This window comes from Eurytemora carolleeae, unplaced genomic scaffold, assembly GCF_000591075.1.
Source record: "Eurytemora carolleeae unplaced genomic scaffold, Eaff_2.0 scaffold844, whole genome shotgun sequence".
NCBI classification, from domain to species: Eukaryota; Metazoa; Arthropoda; class Copepoda; order Calanoida; family Temoridae; genus Eurytemora; species Eurytemora carolleeae.
Window position 1 is genome coordinate 1 of NW_019397331.1, and position 19,940 is coordinate 19,940.

Here is a 19,940-nt window from a genome sequence, read left to right on the forward strand (position 1 = left end):
TTTTGTATATAAATATATTGTAAGAAAAACCGACTCGTCGAATATTTGAGAAACTCAGTGCATTGCTTTATTGATTTTTATTCATATACTATATTAGTATCATTTAATTATTATTATTATGATGACTATTATTATAGTAATTATTTTTATTATTACCATTATTATTATTATTATTATGATGATGACTATTATTATAGTAATTATTTTTATTATTTCCATTATTATTATTATTATTATTACTTAAACATTTGTGAAATATTTCGTTATTTTTAGCTGTGTAAAAATGTTTGAAAGATGCTACCCTCTTTAAGTCTAAATCTTGACTATCTCAAACAAGTTCCAACTCTCCCTGCGCTTTACAAAATAGGGGATACAGAAAAAATGCAGAGGAAATTAAAAATCCATATTCATCTTAGTAAAAATATTAAAGTAGTTTGTAGAAACACACACACCTCCACTAATATATTTTACAATAAATGTCGCCTATTCTCTGGATTGCGTAGTTTCTTCACGTTATGCAAATCCATTATTTTCTAATACAGAGAGTCTCAAAAACCATGGAACAATTCGATAATTCGATAATTGTGTATTCGTATATATCTCTACATGTTCGTTATTATTCAAGGATTTCTATTATACTAGCTTATAGGAACCCAGCGTTGCCCAGTTTACTCATACTTAACTCCTGCCGTTTACCCGCTCTTGGTCTTAAGATTTGGCTATTTTTCCCTATATAATTCGACCCACTCAACTTAGAATCTCAAAACCAAGTTAAGAAAATTCCCGTGGTTCTCCCGAGTTCCCCAATCTAAATTTGAGGCAAATCAGTCAAGGAATTTTATGAGTATGATCGGACATACAAACAAACAAACAATTACTACTAGATATATATTATTTTATTATTTTATCATTTTATTTTTTTCATTTAATTTATATCATTTCTTTTTTCTTTTTTATTAACATTTCAAATTAATCTATCATTTTTAGTTCTAAAAGTTGTTAGTTCATCGTCGAAAAATACTAACAATTGAATATAATGTAAACAATAAATAAGTAACTTTCCTTTTCCTAAGATTTCCATTCTTTGCACACATTCCTTTTCCTAAATTATCCCCCCCCTTGCACACATTCTTTTTCCTAAATTATCCCNGTGGGGGGGGGGGAGAAATATTCCCACAACCTCTATTTTTGGAGGTTTAAAAATATGTTCTCCTGAAACACTTAGTTTTGTATGTTTTTCATAAATTTCATAAATAGATAATTACTTAATGACTAGATGAACGATGTTTCATGCATAACAACAATCTTCAGCAGAAAATCTTTGTTTGAAGATAAACCCTCAATAATAGCTAATTTTTTCAATGCAGCTGATATAAATGGATCATACGAATCACCACAAAAATTGTGCCTAAGCGATTTAGTTGTTTGGATACAAACAAACAAGCAAAATATCTATGAATTAATAAAAAACTACAAATGCCGAGTTTGGCTCCAAAGATTTTATAAAATAAAGGAACTTTTTGAAAAAATTATTTTATATTTTCCAATTTTATGAACACCCTAGATTGAGCTTAAAACCTGATATGAAAGGCTCGGCAAAATCAAGTTTAGAAATATGACACATAATTCCTAATCGATTATCTCGGTTCAAAGTATCTTTAGACTTAGTTTGTTGTAAATCTTTCTTTCATGGCTTTCAAGTTCAACAACAAGATCCTTATTAAATACTGTAAAATTTTTAAGGTTGAATTAGATATAATTTAACCTTGAAACATCTTTAAAGGCATCAAAGTAAAAAAAAACTTTTTTAGCTGATTCGATTTATTGACTTTATGTTAAGACAAAACTTGGGGGATGTTTTTTGACATGTCTGTTTTTTTAAATTATTGTAAATTTACAAAAACAACTCGAATTTGTTTAAGATTAATTAAAAAAATATTGAAAACCCAGATGTACATTTTCATTTTCTTAAATCAGCAGATTTAGTTTTTTTTCAGTACTTCAACTTTTTATTTTTATTTCTTGTTAAGAATGGGAAAGTAAATCATAAATTACTTTTAATAATCTTCCTAGGATGCCCATTGACCAACCCTTCTGTCAAAGTATATTATGTAGACTGGTGAGGGCTGATGAATTTTAACTTGAAAGGTTCTAAACCAGTATTTAGATTTGACATTTACTTTTAACATTCAGCTGATACTGTTTAAGAAACAACCTATAATGCCAACTTTTTTATGCATTTCATGTTTTTATTTTTCAATAGCGTTGTTTCCCAGAGAATTTTAATACATGTATTTGATAGAACCAGACTGCTATAAAAACACTGCTTCGTCTCTAAAGTGTGTTAAGGCAATTACATTTTAGAACTAAGCTTTAGTTTTTCAGAAGTTGTGGAAAAAATTCTCATCATTTTGCAACTCTTGCAACCTTCTGATTATTGTGATCGATAAAAGAATCACTGTGATCGATAAAAGAATCACTGTGATCGATAAAAGAATCACTGTGATCGATGCAACCTTTTGATCTTTCAACAGCGGGTATTTAGTATTTATACTGTCCATTTAAAAAAATGTATGCAAGATTTTGATTATAAAAACTAAAAATATTTTTACCGCCTTTTGGCCAACATTACCGAGCCAGAGTCCCTTAATAGAGGGACGGTAAGTTACATAACGTCCCTAGTAGTAAAATAACCACCGCTATATGAAGTTTACATAACAAAACTCACACGTTTTTGTTTCAAAAGATGATAAAATTATACTTCATACAAAATTTTGAATATGACTGAGAATTGCAGCCCGATCGAAGAAAGATGATGATCGGCCTATGTATTTTATGTTAATATCGACAGTAAATAAAAGATGATGATCGGCCTATGTATTTTATGTTAATATCCACAGTAAATAAAAGAGCAAACTTTGGTGATTAGAGATCATTCAAATTCATGAAACGTCTCAAATTTTAGAAGAGCGTTTAGAATTAAAAACTCCTTTACGCGAAAACTCATAGCATTCTTTTGCGAATTTTAAAACTTTTCTTGAAGTTTCATGGGTATAGTGAAAACCAGAAACCTCTGAAGTAAATAGAAGACTCTACAGCAATACTAAAGTTTTGATGTTGTTACAAAGCAAATAGTTCCACCAGACACTTATTGAATCGCTTAGTAAGTGAAATGTGTCTGTTTTGCAGTGTACCATGCTCACTGAACCATTTTAAAAAGTGATTACTGGAGTCTAAAGTCGTCCTCCTACTTTGGAGTTTTCTGGATTACTGAATTCTAGCTTTTGTAGAAAAAATGTTAATTTTATTTATCTCTCAAAATTGTTTCCCATATTGGTTTGAAACTTAATAAAATAGTATCTGCTTAATTAAAGGGACTGTAAGCGTAATTTCAAGCGACTCTATACGTAGGGATGCTTTTTTGAAAACAATCGTTTCGTTTTTAAAAGGACGAAGAAACAACAAAGTCGTTTTTTAGTTTTAGTTCGTCACTTCGTTACTTAAGGTAGGTTGTTTGTATTTTTTGTTAAAAATCGATTAACAACCCTACCTACAGATACGTTCATGCAAAGATGTCAATGCAATACAACAGAATCATTGAAAGCTTTGTTTGATCAAGTATGAATTAGATACAGTGTGTTCAAAAAAACATGGGAATTCAGTGACGAATTTTATATAGTCTTTTTAAATAATTCTTTGTATAGTATAGTGATGCCTACTGAGAAAGCTGTAATCTGTTAGAGTTCCGTCAGCTATGTTCACATTTGTTTGTTTATGTTTTGACTGCATAAGGGTGTACTTTGTAAAATAAGAAAATTACAGAATACAAACAGTGTAAACTTGTCCGTCTTCACTGCTCATCTTGCGGAGACATTATAGACGCATCTTTAGTCTTTTACCCTTTTCATAAAATAACCTCTAGTAGACATAATGATATTATGGCTTTTAAAATTAGGTATTACAATGCTAATTCATAACAAAGACGATATCCAATTCGTCACTGAATTCCAATGTTTTTTGGGACACCCTGTATCTATGTATTTGTTACTTGTTTATTATAATTTGCAGTTTCTCTGCAAAAGTGATTTGCGCATTCCTTGCTTATACAAAGCATTGGAGAAATTCTCAAATAAATCAAGTCAGAAAAACGACGGTATCTATGTCATTCTTGACCAGATAAAGGTTTCAAGGGTATCGTTGTGAATCGGGCGACGCCATCTTTACATAGATGGTCACTTAAAAGTATGCCTTAAAAACAAAATAAATTAAATTAAAAAAATGAATAAAAATAAAATGAATAAAATGAATAAAATGAATAAAATGAATAAAATGAATAAAATGAATAAAATGAATAAAATGAATAAAATGAATAAAATGAATAAAATGAATAAAATGAATAAAATGAATAAAATGAATAAAATGAATAAAATGAATAAAATGAAGAAAATGAAGAAAATGAACAAAATGAAGAAAATGAACAAAATGAATAAAATGAATAAAATAAACATAACTTAAGAACATGTATTCTAGTCTGAAACAAATATTGTTGCATCATAATAAGAAACGTATGATATATTTTCTTAGTCAAATAACCTTTGTAAACATGAGGCCGAAGTTAAAGAATTTGAGCCGCGGCTTAAATATGGTTGGATCCACTTAAAATTGTATTACATTTTTAAGATTAAAGCCGGCGCTCAATTGAAACCGGTTTTTGGAGGATTTTAGACGCGGCTTAAATTCATTAAATTCGGACACAGGATCACCAACTGATGTACGTTTTCTCATTTTCTCCAGAAAACAAAACATAATTATTTTTAAAATACATTTTTTATCAGAATTATACTCTTGACCATGGGTTCATAGGCAGATATTAAATATAAATAAACATATACTTCATAACGTAACATATAACATGCATTTTAAAATTGATACAGAAGATTTTTTTCAGTTTAATGTCTTTTCACATGTTACTAATTCATAAATCACAACAATATGTTGCTTTTAAAGAGTGTTCATAAGTTTAGTAAAGAAAACGAATTATTAAACTGTTTAGTAATCAATTGTTTTGATGTTTCGTTTCGAACATTTTTGTAAAATCTACCAGCACCGAGAAATTATCGAAAAAATACAGCAAAAACCAATAAAAAGTGTTTTGTGTTAATCATCAGAGATGCCGCTATTAGGAAATGCCTGCAAACCCATTCTGATCTCCATCTTAAGCAGATATACGGATTATCTTAATCCCTCTTAGATATTCCGTGATGGTATTGGCATTGAGTATCAAGTTATTAAGTGCCCATTTTAGATATCTAGTTCAAGTGTTCAAGATTATCCATACACAGAAGTTCCGATCTCGAAATATATTATCAGAGCTGAAAACTTCAGAATTGGATTTCCTTAATCCCGACCGGTTATTTAATCTGGAGCTTAAAAACCATTTAATCTGGAGATTAAAAACCATTTAATCTGGAGATTAAAAACCATTTAATCTGGAGATTAAAAACCATTTGATATGGAGATTAAGAAAAAGAGGAGATCAAGCATTGATCTTGATATCCACCATTCTAAAGATTTCAGCTCTTAGCTATTATACCACATTCTTATCGGATTTACTACGTAGCCAAATCCGGAATATTTCTTGTTATTGTCACCCATTTTGTGTAATAATTATGATATTCCACGAACCAAGTGACAATATCAAGAATTATTCACCGCGAACTTGATAGATAGATAGATCCACGACCTAAGTGACAATATCAAGAATTATTCACCGGGAACTTGATAGATAGATAGATCAACTTAAAATAAGAATTAACATATTAATTCTGGGAATGCATTTAAATCCTCCAAGAATGTGGTATAATATTATTATGCGTAGGAAGAAAGTGTAATAATCAAAATTATTGTTATAATATTGAAAGAAAAACCGTGGTTTCAATATTATAACAATAATTTTGATTATTACACTTTCTTCCTACGCATAATATATTATTATTGTTAAAACATTGCAAAACCAATATTAATATTTATCGGATATTATTGTCTGTATGGGAAGAAAAAACATTGCAATACCAATATTAATATTTATCGGATATTATTGTCTGCATGGGAAGAAAAAAGTTAAAAAGAAAAATGGACCATCAGGTTTCAAGTCAAAAACACCTAAACTTTTCTTTTGATTATTTTTATATGCAGGCTACTGAGTTATGTTCTCAGTTTTCAGAAAATGCCACCTAAGGAATTTTGAGCAAATCAATATTTAAGAAATTGTAGAAATCAATTGCATTCACAGGTCTTAAATTAAACAAAAATTTCGTTTCTAGACTTTTCCGGGTTTTTTGACGATATTTATTAAACAGTATATCACATGGTCTCCAAATTTTTTAATTTTTCTTTAACAGTCATGAAACTTATTGTAGCAAAAAATCAAACCCCTAAGTCAAATGCCTGACTGTCAAAATGCGGCCAAAAAAATTTCTTTGATGTAATTTTTACTGATTTTACTTCAAAAAGTCTTTCTAGACAGTAATTGGCCAATTATACAGTTCACTTAAGGCTTTGATATTTTTGCTAAAACATACTACACAGCATCTGATAGTTTCATAACTTTTTTCTCTTTGAACATACATTTTCTAAGAACTATTTTGAAACAACAAGAGTTTATCCTTGAAAGATATGAATACTCGAAGAGCTGAATCCAAAATCTTGCGATAAAAGCCTAAAAATAAATCTTTATTAAAAGAGTGTCTGGTTAGACATGGTAGTTGAGCTGAGAATGCTGTACTTTGTTAGAAATGTGAGTGAGAGAAAATTCAATCATTAAAATCCTTTTGAATTGTCCAACCCGCCAGTCAGGCGTGCAGGTGGGTGGGAAGGTCTACCTGGCAGGTTGTAGCGCTGCCCGCCTGCCTGGTGTCCAACCCTCCAGTCTGGAGTGCAGGTGGGTTGGCGGGTCTCCCTGGCAGGTTGTAGCGCTGCACGCATCCCTGGTTGGTTGGACAATCCAGGAAGAATTAACAATCTCGAAATTTAAGAAAATTTAGAAATTTGTAATGGTAGCAGGTTATTAATGTGCCAACACGATATCCTTCAAACAGAAAAAATCAATGTTCAAATAGTTCAACAAGGACATGACCGATTCACAACGGTACCCTTTAAGCAAGGGCGGTTTCAGGACCTAAGACATGGGGGTGGGGATAAAAATGTATCCCNATTAACATGATCCCCCCTTCTATTGCTAAGAAGTTCTATTTACCGCTCTAACCCTACAAAATATTACAGTTTATTTTTAGAATAGGATAGGCAAATGTCTTAATAATCCATTAATGAAGGGAGAATTATTTTTATTTCATACTATTATTATTGATCTTTTAGTAAATAATGCTTCTTAAATCATCCTAATTTATATGTTTTTTGAGTTAGAAATAAAAGTTTACCGTAAGAAGGCTGAAAGTAAAAGAAGGAAATTTTGTTGAAAATAAAATTTTTTTGAAATCCTTCCAATCTACGATAATCTAGTTTTCTTGGGCCGCTTGAAATAAAGGCATTTAAAACACTGTTGTCCGAAATTGAGGCAAGCCTCTTTGGGTGCATCGCCATTCTTTCCAGCTTGACCAACCTGTCAGTGGTCATAAATGACCTGTACCAGGTCAAAAGCCTTCGGAGTAATGTCTTTGTAAAAATCCAGGGGGGTACACCCCCCTAATTTTACTCAGGGGGGGGGGGGTAATGGACTGCCACCCCCTCCCAAAACCGCCTTTGCGGCTTTAAGTCTTATTCTGACTAAAAATGTAGATATCCTTATTCATCTATCTACGAGTTTGGATTATTTTCAATTGTGATATCACTCAACAAATAAAAAAGTTGCAGAATATAACACATAACAACGTCAATATCTTACTTATTGTTGCCCATGAAAGAGTTTAATGTTACTATTATGAATTTAGCATCTTTTAAGATATATTGGGTCACTTCAAATTATGTCCACAGTCCTATTTATTTAGTTTTATTTTCCGCCTTTTGACCAAACCGACTAATGATTCCCTTGGGACAATTAAGTACAATAACGACCGGCTCTGAAGTTTTCGTGAAAAAATTCGCGCATTTTCATCTCAAAAGCTAGACGATAAAATTGTGTATAACTATTTTGTTCGGGGATTTATTAAACCGCGGGTTCTCTCGACCAATTTTGCCTTCAAAACATCTCTCGCTGAGCCCTGGATGTTGTGTGAGTAAAATTGGTCTTCTGAATCCTTGGTACAATTCCCTTAACTTCCCTGTAAAGTAGTTGTAAATTATCATTACCTCTCCGCCTCTTGATTGAATGGGATTGGTCCACAAACACAGGAAAATGCGTTTTCTCTCTTAAAAAAAATTGATTTGAAATAAAAAAAATCTTGACATTAAAATAAATACCTCCCGTTGACAAAAATATCAGAGTTAAATACCCATCCCGGATTAACCAGTTTGAATTCGACCGCGTTTTGGTATTTAAATCAAGCATCTTTGAACATAGAAAAGTTGTCTTGTAATAAAGTAATAATAAAAGGCATACACCAGCAAAAAAGTATATAAAAAGTTACGTTTATTTGGTCTAATTAAGGAAAATCTCACTTTTTTAATTTCAATTGAATGTTAGAAAATGATGTCATAAAACATATCTATTTACTTACCCCTGAATATATAAACTTCTCAAGAACTTGTTTTGAAATTCTCCCGCTTAATTGACTACAAGCAAACATATTTTTTATATTATACTACACAGCATCTGATAGTTTCATAACTTTTTTCTCTTTGAACATACATTTTCTAAGAACTATTTTGAAACAACAAGAGTTTATCCTTGAAATGCCGAGGAGTGTCTAAGGCTAAAGAAATTTGATATTTTTTTTCTAAATTTTTTAAAAATATTTAAAGTTTCCACGGGCAATGCCGGGCCCTTCAGCTAGTAATCAATAAATAAATAAAAATGAATTGGAAAATTTTCTTGAAGAATTAAATTCAATTTGCTCACAAAACTTCTCCTGAAGCAGTTTAGAATGAAAAAAAAACTTTTAGAAATTAGGGCGGAATAAGCGAAACCATTTTTAAAGGACTGAAAGCTGCACAGATCTAGGTATTTACGAGACGATTACTCCATATGGTTGGCAGAACCCAAACAACATTTTTTAATTCGCTAAATTTATATGATAAAACAAGACATGCATATATATGTTTCCTATAGCCGGCTAAAAAATGGATTTAAAAAAAATTATAATTTTTACAAATGTTTGTTTCACGGGCAACGCCGGGCCTTTGAGCTAGTTCATAATATAAATAATAAAATGCAAAAATAGGGTTAAAAAACATTTTGCTTGGATTGACCCTGAACTTGCAGAGTTCCAGACAACTTTGAAAAATGCATTAAACATGAAGTGTAGATTCGCATAGCCTTTAGCTAGGTTTTACTTCACCAACTTGATATAACTTTTTTGTAGCCCTGGACATGTTCATTCTAAAACTGCAACCAGCTTGTTTCTAGCTTTAGTTTAAAATGGGTAATTGCCAAAATCCTGAAAGCGTGCATGTTAAGTCCTGCAGTGAACTACGGGATTTGGAATAAAAGGGATCCACAATAATAACCATTTATAGCTTTGTATGATCAAATTAGATAGTCATGTCATGTTTTAAATAACTAGTATTTATTTTCATTTTTACAAAGTTCTTTTTCTTGTTTTAGAAAATAATAGACTGACGGAATCAGAATTAAGTAATTTTCAATCTAGAAAAACGACGTTATCTTCCACAATACTGATCTGATTAAGGATTCAAGAGAACCGTTGTAAATTAGGAATAAAGGATCATTCAAAATGACTACGACAGTTCCTTTCAATTACCTTTCTTCAGACTGTTGAGAGAACACATTGTGGATCTTAAACCAGGAATTAGATTCAGAAAATAGAGACAATTCCTTTCCCCAGATTACATCCTACCATTCCCAGAAATCATTTGAAAAATTAAACTCTTTTAGGAGTCATTTAAAACATTGATGCATAATTTTATAGTTAAATAAACAAGATTTAAACTTTAGACTTTTAAATGCATATTCAGTTGTTTACATTCAAAATGTGTTTGGCAATTTAACGAGTTTAAAAAAAATAAATCATTTTGTTTTTATGTATGTATAAAATAACCTAACAGCATGTATTAAAAAAAGGATATTTTCAAATGTTAATTTTTTTGTTGTAAAAAAGTAGTTTTGGTTGAAATATACTTGTAAAAAGAAAGCAGTGCATTATTGAATCATTTTCAACAAATCAAGGAATTCTGGGATACACATTACACACTGATGTGAGTGTAAAGACGACCTGAAATATTTTAATGCAATAAGTTTAAGCATAAATGTGGTCTGCGTAAAATATTGTTAAATGATTACTTATTTAAAATAAATAAATAGTAAATCTATTTATATAAAAAACTTCTAAAAAGTTTGCAGCTGAATCATAATTAAACAAGAGCAATCGTTGGTTTCATATCTTCTGCATATTTCTGTGCGATAGGATTTTTTCGACATTTGTTTTCCCCGCTTATTTTTATTCTGACACTTAGATCCATTCAGATATAATGAAGTTTGTAATAATCGCTCATTGTGAACATTTATGTTTAGAGAGGAATTGTCCCTTGGGTCCTAAGCACTGTCGGTATGTACTTTTCAAAAATACTTTAAATCATAAAGGTTGCTGAATCTTTTTCTATAAATATCCACATAAAGATATTCTAATGATTTCCTTGATAGTTTTGTTGAAATAAATCAATGTCGTCTTTACTCCACTAAGCAGGGGTAGTATTCTCGCAATCGGCGTAATACCTAGATGTTAAATGTCGTCGTCAAGACTTAAATTTCACTCCATTTTTGGAACGGAATGTCTGATTCACAACTTTAACTTTCAGTGATCAATGATGCAGAAGATATCTATCTTCTTTTAGAAAATTTATTATTTTCATCTGAGGCCGAATTTTTAAGAATTTGAGCCGCGGCTTAAATTTAAGCCGGGTCTTAAATATGGTTGGTTCCACTTAAAATTGCATAAAATTTTTCAAGATTTAAGACGGCGCTCAATTGAAACCAGTTTTTGGGGAATTTGAGACGCGGCTCAAATTCATTAAATTCGGACACTGTATAGACTAGAAAGAATAAACAAAATTGCATGAAATTCAAGCTACAACAACTAGGTTATCTTCAACATTATTGACCAGATAAAGGTGTATGGGTACTGTTGGGAATCTGGCATTCTCCTTTAAAAATGTAGGTCATGTGAAATTACACATGAGCAAATATTTTACTATCAAATTCTAAATTATCACATGTTTATCAAAATTAATATTTTTCTTACGTTTTGATAGAAACAAATTCATACGGTCTAGGGTTTCCAGTCGTAATTACGTTACGCGTAATTACGCGTAACACTTTCTTTCACTTACGCAGGAGCATTACGCGTAATTACGCGAAATTACGTAATACGAAACAATTCCGTAATAAATAAAGTACATATTAATTCTCAAGGAAATAATTATAGCGGGAAAGTATGTGTAAGGACATGCCCGCTACAACCATATCAAACATATTTTGAAGATTTTATTGACATTTTTTTTCAAACAAGGAAGGTAAACTTGAGAAAGTAGGTTGAAATATTAACAAGTCGTCGAAAATTGAAAATTTATAGATAATGCATTTTTTGATAAAAATAAATTGTTGGCCCTTTGTTAAACTTTTTAGTTGTCGAACGTGAAATTACATCAACATTGTTGACGGAAAACAGCAACACGCTAGACAAATCAGGATAATAGGCCGGTTAGGATTCTGGTGGGGGATGTTTATTATCCCCAGACAATTCTTTCCCGATAGGCCGCACAAATACACACACAACAGAGTAACCCCGTCTCAGAAATTCGATAACAAAATCTTTATTTCCTAAAATATAACATAAATTATAGGTCATGTTTACTTGTACAATGTTATAATGAATATTAATAGTAGAAAAAATCTTACGAATTATTTAAGGATGGTCGGGGGTGACTTATTTGTTGATCAGTATTGAAATACGTTTTTTTAACTTCTGAAAAATTACAGTTGAATATTTAACAAAATTCACTAATGCTTCTTATGAAAATATTTTGCTTAACTTTAATGATTTCACAACAACGAAAATATTTTAAGCTCCGTCGGAGGAGGACAAGGGAATTGCGGGCTGAAAAATTTGGTTTGGCTGTCTCCGACAGGAGATTCAAGTTGAAGACGACATTTTATAGAGGTTTTAAAATTAATGGTTAACAAACATAGTATTGACTGAAATTTCTGATTCAACTTGCGTGACATTATTTTCCTTGTAAGTTAGTTGTTTTATTTAAATTAAAAGTTAAAACTTCAAAATTTCATAGATGTAATTCTTGCAAAATTTCGCAAGATTACTTTGTAGAAATTACGCGATATTACGGCGTAATTTCGCGAAATTGAAGTTTCGATAATTACGCGCGTAATTAATACAAAATTTCGCGAAATTAAGAGAATAATATATTGCGCTGGAAACCCTTTTCATACCCAAATGTTATACTATGTACCAATTCTAAAACTCTTAATGCAGTACTCCGTATTATTGTTTCATGCAATAATAACACTTTGGTTGCTTAATGCTTTGATTTCGTTGTGCAACAAATATTAAGTAAAAAGAAAAAAATTATACTTAAAGAATAATAATAAAGTACAGTACTGTTCAGTATAGTACTGCACAGTACAGTAAAGAGCATAATAATGATGATAATCATAATTATCATGATAAACCAAGTTCCATAAGTGCATACTACTGAAGTAGGATCTGTATAATCCGGAAGAATTAACTGAATGAGTATTTAAAAATGGCGTTGAAGAATCTACAGCAGTCTACCAGTACTCAACATCTCGTAGAGCTCACACTTTTTATATTGGTTATGTTTTAGTTCATTTATCATTTCAATCAATGAAATATCTAAAGTATCTTTGTTGTGTTTTAAGTATGTTTTATAGCAATACTGGAACTCCCATTAACTTGGTCTTTATAGCAAGTAGATATCAATATCATCATGATTATCATGATTAACATGATTAACATAATTATCATGATTATCATGATAATCCTACCTGTTCCTGCTGCTATAAGATATATCTACAGAAAGACCTCCTTGAGTTTATAAATATTATCATGATGATCATGATAATCCTACCTGTTCCTGCTGTTATAAGATATATCTGTGAGGACTCCTTGAGTTAATAAATATTATGATGATGATCAAGATAATCCTGCCTGTTCCTGCTGTTATAAAATATATCTGTGAGGACTCCTTGAGTTAATAAATATTATCATGATGTTTAGATAATCCTACCTGTTCCTGCTGCTATAAGATATATCTGTGAGAACTCCTTCAGTTTATTAATATTGAAATCTCCAGTATAATCACTCAACTCCAACTCATCACCTGAAAATAATATTCACAAGTTTATTTTATCATTTTTGTTTCAGAACAGTTTATCCACCTTCGTAAATAATTGCTTAATTGTGTTTATGGTTTTAAAATCATTTAATTCGTTACATGATACAATTTTTCTAAATAATTCCTTTATATGACATTTTTTATAATCATTTCTTAATATAATTTTTTTAAATCATTCGTTTATTTGATATTTTTTCTTAAATAATTTATTAAATGATATTTTAAAAAATCATTCCTTTATATGATAGTTTTTCTAAACAATTATTTATTTACAGGATTTTTATTTCTGTGCAATCAATCTTTGTTAATTTATTTAAGTATTGAATTTTTATTATAAAATATATCTAAATTTTGTTATGTTATCACTCCTAATGTAATTCTTTACATATTTTGTCTATTCTAATAATCCCAAGTAAACCTAGGATTTAAACAGTTTAATATTACCATACCTTGATTATTACCAAGTGGTTCATTAAGTTCTTTTACAGATCGTTTTAAACAATTTAATTCGTTCACAATATTTACAATGTATTACATTGTATTAGATTTACACTGATATCATTGACTCCGAAAGCCAAAAATAAATTTTGATTTTTTAATATCGCTTTTACCCTCATACGATTTTAATAAACCAATTCCCTAAAAATATAAAATTACCTATTTTAAGGTCATCTATGAGGGGAGTGAACGCACCATCCATATATATTTTGATAAGAAAGTGTAATTCCGAATCCTCCGAATCTGAAGAATGGAATTTTCTAACCCCTATATATTTGCAACCCACTGTCGTAGATTTTAGATAGTGTCACCATTTAAAAGTGGTATGAAATAAAGGATATCTAAAGCCTTAAAACTAAAGAGTACAAGAAAAAATGTATTTATAAATAAAAAATAAACAAATAGAATTGATACTAATGAATCATGGAAAGCCAGGGCTCTCTAACTGACTCTCCGCCTTTCATTCGCCTCGTCCGACGAGTTAATCTTCCATCTTCAGACTCTTCATGAATACTAACTTTCATTTCGGTTTTAACTAGATCTATTTCCTCCTCTACTACCACATGTTAAGCTGTGTCGCATGCCTATTGGCTTGAATTTAAATAGAATTCTAGGTCCAACAGTGGCTTTGGTTTTCTTCATGTTTGATCATGCATTCAAAGCATCTTCTCTGGGTTGGCATTTTTTAACAGCTAAATCTTCCTATATGATATAGATGAGATGACTTGTTATCCGTCCCACTGCTATCGTTAACTACAGTTGATTTACAACTAAGCCTCTCTCCATGCTTACAATATTTCAAACTAGGAAATATGTTAGTTTAATTAATCTAATATCAGGTTGCAAATATATAGGGACAGGAAAATTTGAATTTGTGTCAAAGACTCAATTCCTTTATTGAGTAAATTTTAAGCTGAGGAGAATGTAGTCAGATTTTATTTCGTCTTATTTCTGAAATGGTTGACTGCAGCTTATAGTTTGGCATCGTTGTTGTCCGTTTTTTTAGATATTCAAGGATTTTGACGTTTAGAAGGATTCTCAAAAATCTGTGAAGTCTTTCATAATTCATAATCAAATTTTCGATAAGTTTTTTACTGGAATTCAGTTTTACCTCTGACAGAAGCAAAATCAATTGTGTGTTAAGTTGTTAACGAATGCCTTGCAAAAAATCGTTCAGGTTTCTATCTTCTGCCAGAGTCAAGATTTGCATACTGCATAGTGTAATAAAGGCAAACTTTTATGGAATACAGTTTAAAATATCAAATATGTCATGTTATTTCATATCACTACATGTCAGTTTAAAATATCAAATATGTCATGTTATTTCATATCACTACATGTCAGTTTAAAATATCAAATATGTTTTATTTCTCATATTTTGTGGAGTCTTCTTAATTACTAAAAATCCTAAATCAAATTTAGTTTTCTAACTTTAAAATAGTTCTTCATGAGATGGCCAAGCCTTCATTAAAGTCTCATCCTATATTATTATTAATATCTCTTTAGATAGATTATACATTCCAGACACAGAATTTCTTCTGGATACATTTAGGGCTCCATCTTTCAGTCCAAGCGTCTCTCAAACATAGTCTGTGATCTATCTGACACATGCTCCTATTCTCCATCAATTACGAAAACCAATTTGCTGAAGTTTTAACATTATTTTCTTATCTTAAGATTTATGAAACATATGTTTTAATTGTTAACTGTCACTCAAAAATAACTTGTTTCCATCATTACCTAGAATGGCCATCCTATATTATTATTAATGTCCCATCCTAAATTATTATCAATATCGTATATATATCTCTAAAGGGACTGTAAACATATTTTCAAATGACCCTTCATTTATTGAGTGGCGTTGTCTTATCTAGAATGCATGTCCCTATTTACCTGTCCCCGAGTTTAAAGGTATAACAGGGGTGTAACTTCTCACTAATTCTAGTTCTTCTCTTTCTCCACGAATATGAATATGCTTCCCTAAACAAAGAAAATAAAAATATAATAATAACAACAATGGTTAAACATCTATCTATCTAAGAAGGAAATAAATGTCGACAGCTGTTTACTAATAATGATGTACTATAGGCTAGGCCAGAATCTCCTCATAATAAACAAACATGCAGTACGCTCTCGGTATAGTTTATTGCCTATATAATTAGTTAAGGATTAGCGTACATCATAACTCTATACATTATAACCTCGTTAGGAGGATGTATGATGTATCTCATAACGTCACGGTCGCGGCCCTCCCCCCTTGGGTAAATTCTTGCACAATAATAATTTACTACACATTTATTTATTTATGACGAATTCTGGACTTATGACCTAGCATGACGTCTGCAATAACGAGTGATTTTATCATAAATAACAATTCTAGGCTTTTAATTTAAAAAAAATGTACCACCATTGTTTTTAACCTTCATAGTAAATAACATTTGCTTTCATACTTAATTTACTTTATCTAAATTTATAGGAGACCAAAGTTCAAGCCAATGAAATAAATAATCAAATCAAATAAATTGATAAGTTTTTTAAAACTAAGCCTTTAGCTTGAAAATGTTACTCTGAAAGTGGCCATTTAAAAGATCATTTTTGAATTTTGGCGAATTTAATTTCAAATTTAAACTATTTTCCAGGATTTTTTTTCTCCTTCCAATTTTGATTTTCCATAAACCTTCCCTGAGGTAATGTAATGTCCCACAAAAAATTGGGCCCGAACTGTTCAGCCGTCTTGAGGTTTATTTGTTAAAAAGGACAGACAAGCAAAATATATATGTTGATGTTTAGGACTGTGTTTGTACCATGTACTGACCTGGAGGTACAACAAGGTGTGTACTGTAAACAGGTTCTAGTACAACATGTTTAGTATCATGAGTACAATTCTCAACACGGGTCACTGTGTATTTCCGGTATGTCAGTTTCATATCCTGATAAAAGAAAACTTTAAACATGAAATTTGATTTCTTAAAATATTAATCTTTTTATATATATTCTGTTTCAAAATATTAGTTTTTTATGGTAATTATAGCAATTTATAGTAAATTTCGTTTAACAGTGTCTTATTCCTAAATTCTTGATTAACATTTTTAAAGTATTAAAGAGATTCTATCAAAATTTCATAAAATAAGATTACCAAAAATCAAAATCTAAGTTCTGTTAATCTGTGATTTGTCATTTGGGAAAAAAAGAAATGAAAAAAAATAATCTCACAAAGTTCCGAAAAAAAAACTGGGCTTTCGATGGTTCTACCACAAAAAAAGCGTAAATAAAAAGATAAACCTGAATATTTCCAAACCAAGAGTCCAATTCTAAAGGTTTTCCTAAATTCTGCCAGCGTGAGGGGGTCTGCTTCACCAGATCAAGCTCTAGCTTACCTCCACTCCCCACCCTTACAGCTATACTACCCAGCACCCTAATAATAATGGCAATGGCAATGGCAATGGCAATGGCAATGACTATGACTATGACTATGACTATGACTATGACTATGACTATGACTATGACTATGACTATGAGTATGACTATGACTATGTCTATGACTATGACTATAACTATGACTATGACTATGACTATGACTATGACTATGACTATGACTATGACTATGACTANTCTAAATAAATGGAATAAAATAGTTTTTTCAATATCCTTGAGCAATGTGAAGCGGAACTCCTGTGAATTTCTTCATACATAACATTGCAATGCAGGTTACAGTATGTACCAACAAACATACAGGTTACCCACAAAGCATGAGACTGTGAAGACGACGACTATGAATATGAATATGAATATGAATATGACTACGACTATGACTATGACTATGACTATGACTATGACTATGACTATGACTATGACTATGACTATAAATATTACTATGACTACAAATATGACTATGTCTATGTCTATGACTATGACTATGACTATGATTTAAGGTTGAGTTGGGAAAATTTATGATTAATGCGAAATTTTCACTTTTTAAATGATTTCCTGGCTCTATGTCAAAATCTAAAAACTCCCCCTTTGACTTATTATATTGGTAAAACAATACAGATTCTCCTTTTTTAGCATCCATAGTCTCAAAGAGTCTCATTACCTTGGCCTTTTGTTTATCTCACCAACTCTTGTAGCCCTAGAGAAAAAGATTTTTAGAAATTCAATGCGTTTTTTAGCTTGAGTTTAAAAGAAGTAATTGACAAAATACTGCTCGTTTTATGCGCGAGAGCGTGCACATCTTGGTTTGCAGTTGGATAAGCATCAAGAGTAAGTAAAATTATCTACAACATAGTGCGTCTTGTCTATGATGACATATTTTCATTCATATTTTGATATCTCATTTAAAATTCGTTCAAAATAGCTTAAACGTATAAAGAAATATAACGTTATAAAGAGAAAGAAAGAGAAATAAAGAAAGGCAGCGAGATAGAAAGAGAAATAAAAGAATGACAACGAGAAAAAAAGAGAAATAAAAGAAATATAGTCAGAAAGAAAGAGAATTAAAAAGATACTGAGAAAAAGAGAAATAAAAGAAAGATAGTGAGAAAGAAAGAGAAATATAAGAAATACAGCGAGAAAGAAAGAGAAGTGAAAGAAAGATAGTGAGAAAGACAGAGAAATAAAAGAAATACAGCGAGAAAGAAAGAGAAATAAAAGAAAGATAGTGAGAAAGAAGGAGAAATAATAGAAAGATAGGGAGAAAGAAAGAGAAATAAAAGAAATAGTGAGAAAGAAAGAGAAATAACAGAAAAATAGTCAGAAAGAAAGAGAAATAAAAGAAAGATAGTCCGAAAGAAAGAGAAATAAAAGAAAGATAGTGAGAAAGAAAGAGAAATAAAAGAAAGATAGTCAGAAAGAAAGAGAAATAATAGAAAGATAGGGAGAAAGAAAGAGAAATAAAAGAAAGATAGGGAGAAAGAAAGAGAAATAAAAGAAAGACAGTGAGAAATAAGGAGAAATAAAAAGAATTACAAGAAAGAAATAATTGAAAAAGACAGATGAAAATAACTGGTGTACACTTTTCCGATCAACTCCTGATTTTTGTTTAATTACAGTTTACGATTTAGTGGTATTTTTGCTGAAATTAAACTTTGTCGTTACTGAAGTCTCACGTTTTGTGTGCCCCCTTTATCATTGTATGCAGGGTCGGATACAGGGGGGCGGCAGGACCTTTGCACCCCCCTGAGATTTCAGAAAAGCTTCTCATATAGTACTTAAGGGGAGGAGAACCTAGTGCAAAACAGAAACAAATATCTATCTTTAAATTTTTTTTCGCCTGCTACGCGTCTTTTGGTTCCTAAATCTGGATTTTTTGTTCCGAAATCAATCTAGCACCCCCTCACTTAAATTCTGTATCCACCCCTGATTGTATGCCGTATGTTGAGTTGACAACAGGAGATTGTGATGGTACTGGATATATCTGGAAGTATAAATTTATTTATGGCATTTAACTTCATGATACGCATTTAATAATGAGAAATAATTCCCCTATTAAAATATAAAATTTTAAGCAGAAAGTTTCTAAACAATTTTATTGTCGCTTTGTTGAAATCAACTTCTGTTGACTAATTTCAACAAAATTTTATTTTATTGAAATTTTTTGTTCTCTTCTAAAACTAATTTTTATTATTTGTTATTATTTTATTTAGTCACAGTTGCTCCCGCCGTTTACCTGCGCTATGGTAATAAATCATGATTTTATCTATAGTGCCCGGCATTGCCCGTGTGATTAAAAAATAATTTCTAATTGATTTTAGCTTACCATGGATAACCATGGGTTCTTTCAAATAAGCCTTTCAGAGGGACATTTTTGGCAGGCAGTTGAGATTTTCCTTTAAACGTTTTGATTATTTTGTCAAAAGGAAAATAACTAATTTTTTTTATTTTTATTAAATCAACGAAATTAAGAGAGATCGCTGTTGCCACAAAAATCGTCTTTGCTACTT

At 30.7% G+C, this 19,940-nt stretch overlaps 1 protein-coding gene across 1 annotated transcript; it reads right to left on the reverse strand.

The window, feature by feature from the left end:
- Positions 1-6,581: 6,581 nt before the first annotated feature.
- Positions 6,582-17,448, reverse strand: LOC111713553 (cytochrome b5 reductase 4). The gene is made up of 10 exons (XM_023488435.1): positions 17,284-17,448; positions 16,817-16,931; positions 15,895-15,981; positions 14,161-14,244; positions 13,396-13,488; positions 10,767-10,846; positions 9,876-9,967; positions 8,673-8,727; positions 8,305-8,363; positions 6,582-6,718 (listed from the first exon to the last, which is right to left on the reverse strand). Exons 2-10 carry the CDS (start codon positions 16,926-16,928, stop codon positions 6,661-6,663), a joined length of 720 nt encoding a protein of 239 aa, XP_023344203.1. The 5' UTR covers positions 16,929-16,931; positions 17,284-17,448; the 3' UTR covers positions 6,582-6,660.
- Positions 17,449-19,940: the final 2,492 nt, after the last annotated feature.

Coding starts and splice junctions, on each gene's coding strand:
- LOC111713553 (XM_023488435.1), bottom strand. CDS start 16,928: ATGAAACTGACATACCGGAAATACACAGTGACCCGTGTTGAGAATTGT. Junction 10,847..13,395: donor TCTTATAGCAGCAGGAACAG/GTAGGATTATCT, acceptor TTTAACATCTAG/GTATTACGCCGATTGCGAGA. Junction 6,719..8,304: donor TTCAATCAAGAGGCGGAGAG/GTAATGATAATT, acceptor ATTTATTTTTAG/GCTTTTATCGCAAGATTTTG.